Here is a 14,396-nt window from a genome sequence, read left to right on the forward strand (position 1 = left end):
CCATTAAGTCAGAAATAGGCTCAATCGCTAAACAAAATGTGGCTAAAAAAGGTCTGATATTCCTGGAACTTCTTAAAAGGCTATAAAGCGAAGTGATGTCGCTTGGGAAGGTCAAACAGCTTCAGTCTGGCTAAAGCTGCATCGTTGATCGCTTACAATTTAAGATCTCGACGTAAAATGCACGTTACATACTTCGGTCCGAGTTACTGCGAACGGGGCCGTATCAACTCTCTTTGGTCTTCATGTACACTCTCAGCTACGGCTGCTTTATTTTCTTCACTGTGGGCTGAACATGGTCTATTCGGTCGAATATTATCAATTCAAGTTCAATATCCAATATCATTGAAGTTTTGCGTTATGTGTACTTAATGCTAGCAAACCTGATTTCATGTTCGAAATGTGTCTCGTATTTTCCAACTCGTTGGTCACTGACATTACAGGCTTCCCCTAACAGTCATTTCTCACATTTGGGGCCAATTACTTAATTTTCAAATACAAGAAGCAGCTTCCATAATCAATCATTGTTTTTTGGGTTAATTTTGAATCATCGTTAGGTTCCCCAATCTTTGACAACAACAAAGAACCGCCTCGGTTATTTACACTTTGAGCTTCGGAAACAAAAAATCACTTTAATCGTCATCCATCACACATATGCTCATACCTACGTTTATAGTAATTTTTATGAGTAAAGGCACGTAAACAAAGAGCTCAATTAATTCAGCACAGCTTCATTCATAAATGCGTTTATACTTACAAGTATAACTTTATTCATTGGGAATGCCCTGTAGGTATTAGTATTAACTAAGATTTCAGTAAAATTATGTCAACGAAAATATCAAGTTTTAATATTAATTTCTGAATTACTTTACATTTTTGAACTATTTGATTTCATATCCGATATATATTCATAAAAAAATTATTTTTGATAAATATTTCATTACTATAAACTGATTTTGTGAACAGTTTATTGGTTCAAAATTAATTGACTTAGTCTTTTGGTGCCCTCAAACTGTATCTGGAATTATTCCCATATTTTTTTTAAGAAGTCAGTTTATGAAATTTGTTAGGCAAGTCACAATTTTCGCATATATCGAATTTAAAATTTATATTTACATTATCTGAGGAATCACTTATTATATTTTTTGAAAAGAAATTATATGATAAATGACCAAATAGGTTGTTTTCTTAACATAATGTTAATTAAATATAATAATTTGTTTATTTGAATAAATAATAGATTTTCCTTAGCTTAACTAGTCAGTTTACCACATTTCGCTAGTGCGATGACTAAGTTTTCCTGCAGGGTGTTTTTGTGAATAATTAACCATACATGGAGCTACAAACGCACATATTTGTATAATGTTTCATGAATGTTCGTGGTTTCGCTATTTCTTCTTCGTAATTTTCTTAGCTTTCGTTCGTCTGATATGTTAGTTTTTATTATTTTTCTTACTTAAAATCCAACAATACAAAGGAGGTTACCGAACTGCATTTTATTCGCGAACTATTGGTGCGACGTCATTTTAATCGCTTTTCTTGGTATTAGGTGATTCCTCTTTATCACAGTTTCCCGTTTCTTTCATTTCTGTTTTTTTTCAAAATGTCAAATCGCTTTACTAACGTCATTTTGGGAAACACCTGTGTAAATAACCGTCGGTAACTCAGGAAAGAGTACATTAAAGAACTGGATTTCGGTCTGTGAGCTTTTGATATTTACTGATTTGCTATAATTAAGTCCGAAAGCTTAATTGTTTTTGGATCCGAAAGTTAAATTTGAGATATACATGTGTATGTATGTATGTTACTCAGGCATTTTACTAGAAACTGGCATTTTTTCTCTTTTTCATAAATGGTTTATTTGACAAGGATAATACTTTTTTGACTATATTTAAAATGATATTTATATTATGGATAAAGATCTATATGAAGAAAGTTCCTATAATGACGGATTCTATTTGAGTATACATTGTGGACCAAAGTACCGAGGAAAGAAGTTGTCTCAAATTTTGTATTTCTAACCAAATTTCGTGTGCGGAATCGTTGCGAATATTGGAAAAGCCTTCCGGTGATTCAGTTTTATCAAAAACACAAACCTACAAGTGGTACAAAGCCTTCAAATACGTTCAAGAAATCGTTGAAGACATGCCTCGTTCTGGACGACTTTCGACCTCTTCAACTGATGAAAATATTAAAAAACTGAAGGTAATGGAGTTTGAAAATCCTCAGGCAAGTGTTAGAGCGGTGGCAAGAGACATCTCTCGCGAGTCTGTTTGAAAGATTTTGGTGGATATTTTGGGTATGAATTCTTGCTCAACTCGTCCCGATAAAGCTGAATTTTTTTCAAAAAGATTACTGTAAACAAGTCTCTTTGGACATGCATGATCATGCGAATTCCGATTCCACATTCATGGAGAGCAACATTATAACTACCAATGATGAAGTTTGACATGCAAACAACAATAGGAAAGGGGGAAAAAACGATCCGAAACCAAAAAAAATCATGCCAAAGCCGCAGAAAAAATCAAGGTGATGCTCATTGTTTTTTTCGATATTCGTAGTTTGATGCATCATAAATTTATTCTGAATGGACAGACGGTCAATAAGGAGTTTTATTTTACCGTACATCCGTCGAAAACGGCTGGAATTGTGGAAGAACAAATCATGGATTTTACTTGATAATAATGCACCATCGTATCGAGCCACGATTTTGACCGAATTTAAAGCCAAAACGCATTGAATGCCATCGATCAATCACCGTATTCACCAGATTTGGCTCTGTGTGATTTTTCCTTGTTCGTCAAACTGAAACCGCCGCTTCATGGAACCCGTTTTCAGTCGATCGAAGAGATAAAATAAAATTCGCTGATGGGGATTACTTTCAAAGCTACAAAATAAATATTGATAATTAATTAAATATTAAACATTATACTGTGATATTTCAGCTTTTGCAATTGGGTTCTATGGTAAAATTTTATTTTATTGGCAAAGCACACAATTTCCTCGCTGTTTGTCTCACGGCAATATTTTTTAACTAAAAATTATTTAAATAGAAACTTTATATTTATGACAACTACTAAACCAGCAAATATCTAATCGAAGAATAGTGGAAATTTTATTAAGAAATGTAAACAATCCGTCTATTTTTTTCAATACTTTATTTTAATAAAAAACTTCTTATCTTTTACTCCTCATAAATCAGTCACAAAAATGTCTAAATAAATATTATTCATTTAAATTAAGCTATAACACGTGTAAACATATGTATATTTTGGGCAGGAAAACATTCAGCTTATCCCTTCAATGTTGCTGCCACATTGGCTGCCTGTTGCGCCACAGCGATGGTCTGGATTGAGGCATCTCGTGTATGTTGACCGACACGCTCCTGAAATTTTACGGAAAAAATTGGAAATTCATAAATACTTCGTTCCTTAAAAATTTGTAGAAAAATATGTTTAAGTTTGGAGACTTACAATTTTCTTGCCAATCTTTTTTAACCATCCTGCCTCGGTTTGACCAGCAAAGACGGCGATGAAGACAGCCAGGAGAACGAAAATTTTGTTGAAGTTCATTTTGTCTAATTGTTTAAGTTTTTCGATTTGTGTATGATAGATATTACACTTGGTGTGCTTCCGCTTTCGTTGACACTCGAATTGTGTTTGTTGATCGATCACCAGCACAACCGCGGCTTTATACTCGTAGTATGCCCGTAATAACTACACAACAGCGACAGCGGCGTTATCAGTGTTTTGGCGGGGATTTATTTCGTTTCAACGCTTAATAATGTAGCTTTGTTGTATGTATGTACTCGTATGCATGTAGTACATATTTTCAGCATCATAAAAATTTTAAATTATTCGCCTTTGAGTTAATTGAAAAAATTTCAAATATCTACGTACTGAGAAATATGATTGTACTCATACATACGTACATATCTCATGAATTATAAGTCTAGTAAGCTCACAAATTTATAGTCATATATATATGCATTTATGTCTATATATAAAATTAAGTTTTTTTCGTATTATTAATGTCTTTGAACAAATGGGGAATACTTCATACATTAATTAGTTTACTGAATATGTATATTACCACTCTATCGTCTAAGCGAAAATTTAAATAGCAAAATAATAAAGGAGGGAAGTGCGAGCTGATTATTTTTTATTTTCATACTTGAGTTTTCATCCGAAATTTAAATTAAAAAGTCTTACTATTTTTTGCCTACGGTATATAAGTGTAATTTACAGTAGTAAAGTTGAGTTGAAATCTAGGTCACCCTGAGTAGGACACCAAATGTCTAGCCATAACACTACGGCCCATATATCCTCAAATTGTAGACTATTTAAAATATTACTGAGGTTAATGATATCCTAAAGGAAGTTTGAGAAATCTGTGTCTTCAAGGCCTGGGAAATTAAATGGTTACAATTTGTATCATTTATGATCAAATGAGTATTTCTTTATGCAATTTTAGGTTACCAAATATATTTTATGATTTTTCGCCAGAATATTCAATATTCAATATTATTTCAATGCATTCAGATACAATATATAATGCCATTTATATCACAGGATCACATAATATCCTGTCGATATTTTAAAAAAAAGTATTTAACACCGATAACACAAATTCCCTTATTCATATGGTTTCTTCAGGGTGTTAAGTGTCCCAATGAATCGTTAGCTTGATTTTGATCGGTCAAATTGTATGGCGGTTCAGACAAAATAGCTGATTTTTACGGAGAAAAGGACGTGTGAAAATTTCAGGTCGATATCTGAAACACTGAGGGACTAGTTCGCGTATATACAGACAGACTGACCGACGAATAGACGGCCATACCTATCTCGACCAAGCCAGTCATGCCAGTTCCTTTCGGGTGTTACGAATTTCGTGACAAACTTAATATCCCCTGTTCAGGGTGTAATTATATCTTAAGCCCTATATTAGGAATAAATTAAAATTACTTTTCTTAGTAAAGATTGATTTTTCTCAAATAAATGCGTCGGAATATTATGTACATACTTTTGTCATGCTTATGCTATATTAGCTTCGTAGGCTGATTAAAGGTTTGAAACTAGTGTAGGTGAGGTTAGGTAATCATTCTGATATTCGTGAGATTACAAGTGATCCACTTTTGCAGCTACGTCGCGTCGGTTGTCAATGCTCCGAGCTCCCAAGGTTGGATTAAAAAGAGCGTCAAGTGACCCGGAGTTTGCCACAAATCTGTTGATAGGGTTAATCTAAATTTCAGTCAATTAGCCTGGCTCGTAAAAGAGTCTCGCTACTTGTATTTGATTTTCTATTGTTTGGTTGCGTTATGTTTGTACTCATATGCTTTACTTATGCTGACAAGGTCGGCCATATTGAACGTTTCGTTCTGCTTGGACGCGCTTTGGTTTGTCTTCGCTTTTTGCTTATTACAAAAAGGGATCAAAGAATCTGTATAAAATTGTGTTTGTAAAAGAAAATTCAGTTCTCGAAAGCATTCCGCATGCAGACTGTGGCTTATGGTGAAGCTACCTTGCTTTAGTCCAAGGCATCGGTGTAGAAAATGCTTTCATAGAGTCGCGAGGACCCTCCTAATCCAAGCTGCCGGATGATCCAAGAAAATAGTGCGCCTACTTAGTTAGGCCGAATGTGAAGGTTTTGCTAATAGTTTTCTTCAATTGCAGGGATGTTGCGCATCATGAGGTCTTGCCAAAGGATCGTACGGTCATTAAGTAGAGTAGCGTAGGAGGTTCATGAAAACACCTCTTCAGTTTTGATAACAAGTCACAAGGGGCCTGATCTCAGGAATTCTTAATTTTTTAAGTGTTTTGAGGATTGGAAAAACGCTGATTACTTTGAAGAGGACAATATGTACATATGTGACCTGGTCTTAAGGAACATAGAATTTACGATACTTTTTGAACAAAGCTCGACTACCTTAGTATAGAGAAAAATGTTGTAGAATCGGACGGCTCGTCGAACTAAAAAATGTCTTCCAAAAACAAATCTCATAAAACAATTATAAGTAAAAAAGTAAATCATGGAAAAACTTGATTTCATTCTCAACTTTATTTCTGTATTTCTGTCACAAAATTATCTAAATAAATAAATATTAAACTTAATTAAGGTACATAAAGGCTTTTGTTGCAACTTCCACACAGCTTCAGTTTAACCTTTTACAGTTGCTGCAACATTGGCTGCCTGTTGCGCCACAGCGATGGTCTGGATGGTGGCATCTCGTGTATGTTGACCCACGCGCTCCTGAAATTTTATCGAAAGAAAGTGAAATTAATAAATGCTGCGTTCTTTAACAAGTAGTAGAGAAATATATTTCAGCTTGTGGTAGTTCTTGCAGACTTACAATTTTCTTGCCAATCTTTTTCAACCATCCTGCCTCGGTTTGTGCGGCGAAGACAGCAATGAACACGGCCAGAAGAACAAAAATTTTGTTGAAGTTCATTTTGTTAGTGTGAGTTTATTTTACGGCCGTTGAGAAGTTCTCTATTCTTTAACGTTCGAATTATGTTTATTGATCATTAGCAAGCTTGCCGTTGTTTTTATAGCCGGCGTGAACACATCGGAAATACAATTAAGTGTCAGCTTTCGTTATCAGCGCGTTGTCGGGGATTTCCTGCTATGACAGGGGATCGCTGTGTACTTGAATGTGCCTATGTATGTACGAGCATATGTATATGAATGTATGTATTTGCAGCATCATAGAAATTGTATACCCAATCTCTCTATTTTTACGCTTTAGCCGGTGCTTTCTTATCGCTTAAACTCTAGAATGTGGTCTGTGCAAAAGTCCCCCTTTTTCAGCCATCATCTCATAGAGAGCTCTAATGCAATCTAAAATCTGCTAGGGAAATTTTAAATTTGTCATTTATCACATAAGAAAACAGTTTGGGATATGGATATGGATAGATGAACTTTGTATGTATATTAGTTTGAGCCTTTCATAAAACTATATACTAAGTAGATATTATTTTTAATACTCTGAAATAAAAAATCACTTGTGTTAATAAAATTTGTGTACATAAACAAGTTTACGTAAAAACTTCAGATATTTTTCATTAATTGATATCTTCTTAAATAAATCTACTCATATGCTCATATGTAAACGCATCGAAAAGAAAATTGTTACATGACCCAGCAGGAAAATATTAAACAAATTTGGGTTGTTTCAACCGAAAATGATAGTAAATATTTTCTAACTCTTGGAATTTGTGTTGCAGTGAAGGGCTGCATTAAAATAACGAAATTAGTTGAATGTGGTGGAAAAGCTTTAAACTCAAAACTTCGAAGCCAGAACACCTCAAATACCCAACAGAGCTCTTAGCACATCAGTCGCACATTTTTCCTTCAGATTTGTTGAGTTTTGTAATTTTGAATATATAACGGTGTGAAAATAAATATTTTGTTATACAAAAATGATTTAGTTTCCAAATTTTATCGAGTAGACGTGACTTTGTTTACTTCGATAGATTGTTGATTCAATTTTCCTGCAGGGTAGTTGTGCGAATAATTAATTAAAATGTCTTTACAGACAAGCACCCATGTTTCTTGAATTTTTGTAGTTTTGCTTTTTTTTAAATTATATTTCTGTCTTTCGCTTGTTGTATTTGTTACTTTATTTCTTGGTTTCAGTTCAGCAACACAAAAACATGTTAATAATCTGCTCATTTATACGCGAATTATTGCCGACACCTCATAACTATTGTTTTCCTGGGTATTAGGTGATTTCTCATTATTTTTTCGTTTTCTTTATTTGATATTGTTAAACCATATTTTTTAATCCCACAATCAACTTTTGTTGCCGGTAAACCAAATTTGATTCGTCATTTTGGAAATCACCGGTTAAATCAAAAAAGGTTATATTACTGTGATCAAATTGAAAGGTGAATTTTTAACTTATTCTATCGGTAAATCGTTTTTCTGTAAGTTGGTAGTACTGCTAATGACATCTACGGTAAATTTCACGTCAAAATATTCATTAGTATTTGAGAAACGCGTCGTTTTATGAGGCTCTAAAAGTAAATTCTTCGATTTTTACTTTTCTGAATTTATTGAACAAAGAAGTGCGATAATGCACCATCTCATGTTGCATTGGTTATTCGTGTTCATTTCGCCATATTTTCAACTAATATCATGCCGCAACCAACGCATTCGCCTGATTTACCTTCGTGTAACTTTTGGCTATTCAGTAAATTTACATGACCACTCCGAGGACACCGTTTTGACTCAATTGAGGATGTAAAAGCTGAATCGAAGAAGGCTTTGATGGCCATCACGACGGAGGATTTTTCCAAGTGCTATGGTGACTGGGATTGGAAATGTATTGTATTTGGAAGTGTATTGTAGCGGGAGTGGATTACTTTGAAGGAGATGAAATGGACAAAATTCGCCTTTCAATTTAATCAGAGTAGTAAAAAAATCTTTATATTGATTTTAAACGGTCTATTTTTAAGGCAGTTTCTCCAATCTGAAGAATTAATTGGAATATTCCACCGTTGCCTTAGATAATAATCTATGCCAAATTTCGTGAAGAAACCTTGTCTAAAGAAAGTTTTCCATACGAGGAATTGAGTTCAATCGTTTTGCTTTTGTGGTCTGCTATCACTTGTTCTGACAAATGAACATCTTTTTGGGGAGAAAACTACGTGTATAAAATTTCAGATATTTCAAAAATTGAGGGGCTAGTTCGCGTAAACCATACACAGGTTAAAGTGACTCAACTCGTCACTCTGATTATTCATATATATACTATACTTTATGTGGTTAACTAGTAAAACATATGTACACTTTCTATAGATATTTAGATAGAGATTTTGTTTACTGCTCGGGAGAATGCAGTAGTAGGTTGAGGAAGTATATTTTGTCGAATTATCACTGATATATTTAGTTAATATTTACTTTAAGTTAGTTGTCTAACGGAAATTAAAAAAAAATACGCTGTATTGTACCATATAGTGGAGTACCGATCTGTTCCACAAATTATGTCGTCGTGGCATGTACTTATGCCGTACGTGAACTGATAATGCAAAACCGTCATGTAACATACATACCTTCAGATAGAGACATGCCTATGCATTTCTCCCACCAGCATACATTCGATATTGCATGAACACCTGGCCGTAAAAAAGGTTTGTTCTCGTTGGATCCCGCACAATTTGACAATCGCTCAAAAAAAGGGTCCGTGTGGGTCTTCCAAGACGAGCCAAATCCAACGAAAAAAAAACCATTTTCGTTGATAAATATGCCTATTTTCATTATTAGGCCAGAAATATATATAGCAGCCCTCGTACAACTTTTTGTGCCGTTTTCAAACAGCAAAGTACTTCTCAAATACCACTATGATGCAAGGTCAAAGCTGTGTAATTTTATTCAAATGATGTAGGAATCCCCAGCGTAACAATTAAATACCATGCCATCAAAATGAGTTTCAAAGCTTTATCTATAGAACCTTTTATCTCTGTGACCTATTACCAATATATATACCATATTACTAAATATAAAGCAACAAATTTTTGCCGAAAATGATTGGTTTTTATCATCATTCAGAGTTAACTGAAAACAGCAATTTCTATCAACTACTTTTATATTGCTAAAATAATATCTAGAGCGTCAGTTTTAATAGTAGCAGATTTTAGATATCTCTCGATGAAGGAACTTGTTCTAATTGTTCGTGATACCATTATAAAAACATATATAAATAAAATTAAAAATATGTAATTTTTTTGGAAAAATTTTTTATTCAAGTAAGTAGTTTCATTTTAATCTCCATAAATCGTTTACTATTTTCTAAATAAATAAATATTAAACTTAATTAAGGTACATAAATGCTTTTGTGTTAACTTTCGAACAGATTCAGTTTATCCTTTCACAGTTGCTGCAACATTGGCGGCCTGTTGAGCCACAGCAATAGTCTGGATGGTAGCATCTCGTGTATGTTGACCGACGCGTTCCTGAAATTTTATGGAGAGAAATTGAAATTAATAAGATATATAGAAATGTGTGTGTAAAGTTTTTTTTTAATATTGAAATGATACTTACAATTTTCTTGCCAATCTTTTTCAACCATCCCGCCTCAGTTTGACCAGCGAAGACGGCGATGAACACAGCCAGGAGAACGAAAATTTTATTGAAATTCATTTTTATTTAGGTTTTTTTTTAATTATAATGTATGTGTGCTAGATTTATTAAGCTTGATGTACTTCTGCTTTCTTCAACGTGAGAGTAGTGTTTAATGATCATTTGTCAGCTCGACGATGTTTTTATACTCGTAGCACGTGAACATCGGAAATATAATCCAACGTCACCTTTCGTTATCAGCGCGTTGTGGGGGATTTCTTTCAATTAATACTGAATAGAGAAGCTTTGTTTTCTCTTGTTGCTGTATATGTATGCTTCTTGGTATGTGTTTGCAACATCATATAATTTTTAAGAAACCAATTTTTGGGTTAATTTTGTCAAATAAAAATATCTTAGTAGTTATATTGTAAATAAATATGTATATTTATATAAAAAAATTCAAATTTTCATTTAGAAATTCATAAAAAATTGCACAAAAATATTAAATTGGTGTGTGTGTGGATTCTAAAAATTGTCGATCGACTTTTGTTACCTTAGTTTTAGTCCATATACATTTGGATTATATTATTATTATAATTATAAATAGTAAAATCAATCTACACTTGATGAATTTCTAATTCAGAAATATAAAGTTTTATTTTTGGTTTTTTTATTTTTTATTTTGGCAAATACCCATTTGATTAAGGGTATACACATGTCGTCTAAAACCCTCAGAAGAGACAACATTTTTTTCTGGAAGTAGCATCAAGGAATCGCATTTTTCTTTTTCAAGTTCTATTGACAAATAATTTGAGAATATTAAAAAATGGTCACTGAGAAAATAGCCGATTATCTTTCCTCATTTTTCAAGAAAGCGTCTACGGCGACGGTGATTCTATGGTCTGCTATTTGCAATAAAATATCCATCAAAATGTTTGTAATCCTTTGGATACCAATATATTATGAGTTCAATGCAACAAGTTTCAAACTGATCCCATAATATAAAAATTCAAGCTTGCCAAACGGTGTTTATTGAATTAAACATTGTTAAATAGATTTCAAACCTTCTAAAATAATTTTTAGCCGAAAGCTTCGTTAAACAATTTTCGTTCATTAATGAAGCTATGAACTGATTTTGCTACTGTATCTAATAAAAATATTGCATACATACAAGTATATATGTATATGTATGCCTATCAATTACTGTGCCGACAGACAGATCTCTCTAAAAATATAAAGCATTCTTGTGTAGAAATTATTGTTAGCCGTCAGCTTGCTTATGCGATTTCTTATCACTAAAAACTACTCCAGAACAGCATCTGTGCAAAAATCCCCGTTTAATTAGCAAGCGCGCTCGTAAGCGTCGATCCCTTTTATGGTAAAATATATAAAAGCAATGAATTGACTGGAGGTCAATCATTCAACTCTCCGTACTCGTTGTCTTCGCTTCATTCACGATGAATACAAAACTCGCGGTTATCTTTGCTGTCTTTTTGCTCATTGCGGCTGTGGGATTCACACAGGCCGATTGGTTGGACGATCTGAACGAAGGAACGGTGAGCTATTTGCTTAATGCACTCAAGTCTTCCGGTATTAATTACAAGTGTTTGCCTTTTCAGAATCAAGTAGTGAATGCGGTGAACGAAAATGCGGGGAAGATCAATAAAATTGCTACAAGTATTGATGCACTTGGAAAGATACTAAAAACTTTGGATCCAGATTCGAATGAAGAGGAATAATTTTTTATTCAGTATTTTTTTTTAACTAAAGTTATTAATTGGCTGTGTATCTCTGTAAAATAAGTAAATTTTTGAAAATGTCAAAGAATTTATAATTTAAGAATATTTAATATTTTTAAATATTTTATTGGACTTTATAAAATAATGATGTACATAAGTAACAAAAATAAATTTTTAAAATATACTTTATATAATTTTGAGTCTTCCAGCTGAACTTTTTAGGGTCTTATTATATCCCATTAACCGATACTACCTTATTTCATCTCTTAGCATTTTCATGTATCATATAGTCAGTCTGAACTTCAGTTCTATTGACCCAGTGAACGAAAACATGCCTAATGTGTTTTGACGGTTCTCGCTCTAATATAGTTCCAGATATCTTTTAATTAAACATATTAATTTCCTACAAGAAGTGTGATTTTTTGGTACTATAAAAAATAGTAAAGTACTTTCAGTGCATACCCTTCCAAACTCAGTTATTTCCGGTATCAAGAGCCAAAAAATACCAGCTCAAAGCATATGAAGAATCCCCGCTTAAAAGAATCTGTATGGTAATAGTAGCTAGCATACATACACATATGAATTTCTTTGTTGTCTGAGCTGACTCACAGCAGTGGCACAAGCACAGGGAAATCACTTGATTGATCGTGTGCCTGGTGCTCTCTCACTGATAAAACTCAACATGGGCCAGTAATCAGAGCTCGGCTACAGTAGCAACGACAACACGCTCAAAGCGCGCAAATTTTTCAAAAATGTGTAAAATATCGGAAGCAATTAAGCGAACTTTACACAAAATGAATTTCAGTGGTCTCTTGTTCATTCCCGCTGTACTTATGACAATCTTCGCCGCACAAACCGAAGGCGGTTGGCTCAAGAGGATTGGAAAAGGTTTAATTAATTGAATTAAATTTCTTTTCGTGAAACTTCAGTAGCGCGTGGGCCAACAAACAAGAAATTGTTGTCAATAAATTCCTATAATAGTTCCCAATCGATCATTACTGGCATAACGTCTGTCCTGGTTTTTCTAAACATAGCATGTCTCATTAATTATACCTGAAGAACTCAATTTGAATTCTATAGCTACAAGTTCACCAGCAAATAATACGTCAATTCTAAAGTCCTCGGTCTGACATTATATGACGGCACTAGAATTAAATCCATATTATTTTTAGTTAGCTCTAACCTTCAAAAGGCGTTTCAATAAATTTGACAGCTGTCGGATCATTAGTTTGTGAATTGTATTATTTTGAGTGAAGCAACCTCTGCTATTGTGGAAAATATGGATTAGAGGAATGTTGAACTTGGCTTGCTGACGGGTTTCCGGAAATTGCCCCAGAAAAATCAACCATGAAGGATTGGTATGCTAAGTTCATACGTGGCGAACCCAGTAGATGTCCAAAAAGATTTTTACTGACGAAAACCTCAAAGAAGTCCAAAAAATGATATTGGATGACCATAAAATGAAGTTTTTCTAAATAACAGGCACTGATATCAACTGAACGTGCAAACATCCATAAATTGAGCTTCGAATTGCTTCTGTATCCACCGTATTTTTCAGATCGGGCCCCCATCGACTATGTCCTGTTCTCAGATCTCAAACGAATGCTTACTAGGAAAAAATTTTCCTTGTTGTGTTCTCCGAAACTGAAGTCTGATTTGAAGAAATGTATAAATCGTACTACAAAAATGAAATGAGGGAAACAATTATCAAATAAGGCAGAAAATCCGTTATGATCATTAGTTAGTCAGAACGTATGGGACTAACCTTTAGAGATTGATTTCTGTGTAAGTGGTTTAAAATCGTTCAGTGCATCTTTAAGATCAAAAAGTAAGTGGAAATGAAGTGGGAAAGATAGGTGGCTTATCAAATAATGCGCTTACAGTTTTTCAGTATCCCTTGATGTTCTATGTACTTATACATAGAATCCAGATCATAAATCGCCAAATCGTGATTGATACTTTATTGAACCTCTCTCCTTTTTATACTCTCGCAACAAAGTTGCTAAAGAGAGTATTATAGTTTTGTTCACATAACGGTTGTTTGTAAGTCCTAAAAACTAAAAGAGTCAGATATAGGGTTATATATACCAAAGTGATCAGGGTGACGAGTAGAGGTGAAATCCGGATGTCTGTCTGTCCTTCCGTCCGTGCAAGCTGTAACTTGAGTAAAAATTGAGATATCATGATGAAACTTGGTACACGTATTTCTTGGTTCCATAAGAAGGTTCAAGTTCGAAGATGGGCAAAATCGGTCCACTGCCACGCCCACAAATGGCGGAAACCGAAAACCTAAAAAGTGTCATAACTCAGCCATAAAATAAAGATATTAAAGTGAAATTTGGCACAAAGGATCGCATTAGGGAGAAGCATATTTGGAGGTAATTTTTTTGGAAAAGTGGGCGTGGCCCCCGCCCCCTACTAAGTTTTTTGTACATATCTCGGAAACTACTATAGCTATGTCAACCAAAACTCTATAGAGCCGTTTCCTTCAGGCATTTCCATATACAGTTCAAAAATGGAAGAGATCGATCGGATAATAACCACGCCCACCTCCCATACAAAGGTTATATTGAAAACCACTAAAAGTGCGTTAACCGACTA

At 33.9% G+C, this 14,396-nt stretch overlaps 3 protein-coding genes and 1 long non-coding RNA gene across 4 annotated transcripts; 1 reads left to right on the forward strand and 3 right to left on the reverse strand.

Annotated features, from left to right (window-relative positions):
* Positions 1-3,138: 3,138 nt before the first annotated feature.
* Positions 3,139-3,676, reverse strand: LOC105231780 (cecropin-2). The gene is made up of 2 exons (XM_011213236.4): positions 3,471-3,676; positions 3,139-3,382 (listed from the first exon to the last, which is right to left on the reverse strand). Exons 1-2 carry the CDS (start codon positions 3,567-3,569, stop codon positions 3,290-3,292), a joined length of 192 nt encoding a protein of 63 aa, XP_011211538.2. The 5' UTR covers positions 3,570-3,676; the 3' UTR covers positions 3,139-3,289.
* A 2,359-nt stretch (positions 3,677-6,035) lies between these two features.
* LOC125776843 (cecropin-1-like) lies at positions 6,036-6,521 on the reverse strand. The gene is made up of 2 exons (XM_049450463.1): positions 6,347-6,521; positions 6,036-6,246 (listed from the first exon to the last, which is right to left on the reverse strand). Exons 1-2 carry the CDS (start codon positions 6,443-6,445, stop codon positions 6,154-6,156), a joined length of 192 nt encoding a protein of 63 aa, XP_049306420.1. The 5' UTR covers positions 6,446-6,521; the 3' UTR covers positions 6,036-6,153.
* A 3,224-nt stretch (positions 6,522-9,745) lies between these two features.
* On the reverse strand, positions 9,746-10,228 carry LOC105231775 (cecropin-1). The gene is made up of 2 exons (XM_011213231.4): positions 10,039-10,228; positions 9,746-9,950 (listed from the first exon to the last, which is right to left on the reverse strand). Exons 1-2 carry the CDS (start codon positions 10,135-10,137, stop codon positions 9,858-9,860), a joined length of 192 nt encoding a protein of 63 aa, XP_011211533.1. The 5' UTR covers positions 10,138-10,228; the 3' UTR covers positions 9,746-9,857.
* A 672-nt stretch (positions 10,229-10,900) lies between these two features.
* LOC125776850 (uncharacterized) lies at positions 10,901-11,844 on the forward strand. Its single transcript, XR_007422024.1, has 2 exons — positions 10,901-11,612; positions 11,676-11,844. It is a non-coding gene; the product is annotated as an uncharacterized LOC125776850 (long non-coding RNA).
* Positions 11,845-14,396: the final 2,552 nt, after the last annotated feature.

This window comes from Bactrocera dorsalis, chromosome 2, assembly GCF_023373825.1.
Source record: "Bactrocera dorsalis isolate Fly_Bdor chromosome 2, ASM2337382v1, whole genome shotgun sequence".
NCBI classification, from domain to species: Eukaryota; Metazoa; Arthropoda; class Insecta; order Diptera; family Tephritidae; genus Bactrocera; species Bactrocera dorsalis.

Excerpts from the sequence above, each read along its gene's own strand:
- LOC105231780 (XM_011213236.4), bottom strand. The coding sequence starts at position 3,569 with ATGAACTTCAACAAAATTTTCGTTCTCCTGGCTGTCTTCATCGCCGTC. Across the intron at positions 3,383-3,470 it reads AAAAGATTGGCAAGAAAATT|GAGCGTGTCGGTCAACATAC; the intron begins GTAAGTCTCCAA and ends GTAAAATTTCAG.
- LOC125776843 (XM_049450463.1), bottom strand. The coding sequence starts at position 6,445 with ATGAACTTCAACAAAATTTTTGTTCTTCTGGCCGTGTTCATTGCTGTC. Across the intron at positions 6,247-6,346 it reads AAAAGATTGGCAAGAAAATT|GAGCGCGTGGGTCAACATAC; the intron begins GTAAGTCTGCAA and ends ATAAAATTTCAG.
- LOC105231775 (XM_011213231.4), bottom strand. The coding sequence starts at position 10,137 with ATGAATTTCAATAAAATTTTCGTTCTCCTGGCTGTGTTCATCGCCGTC. Across the intron at positions 9,951-10,038 it reads AAAAGATTGGCAAGAAAATT|GAACGCGTCGGTCAACATAC; the intron begins GTAAGTATCATT and ends ATAAAATTTCAG.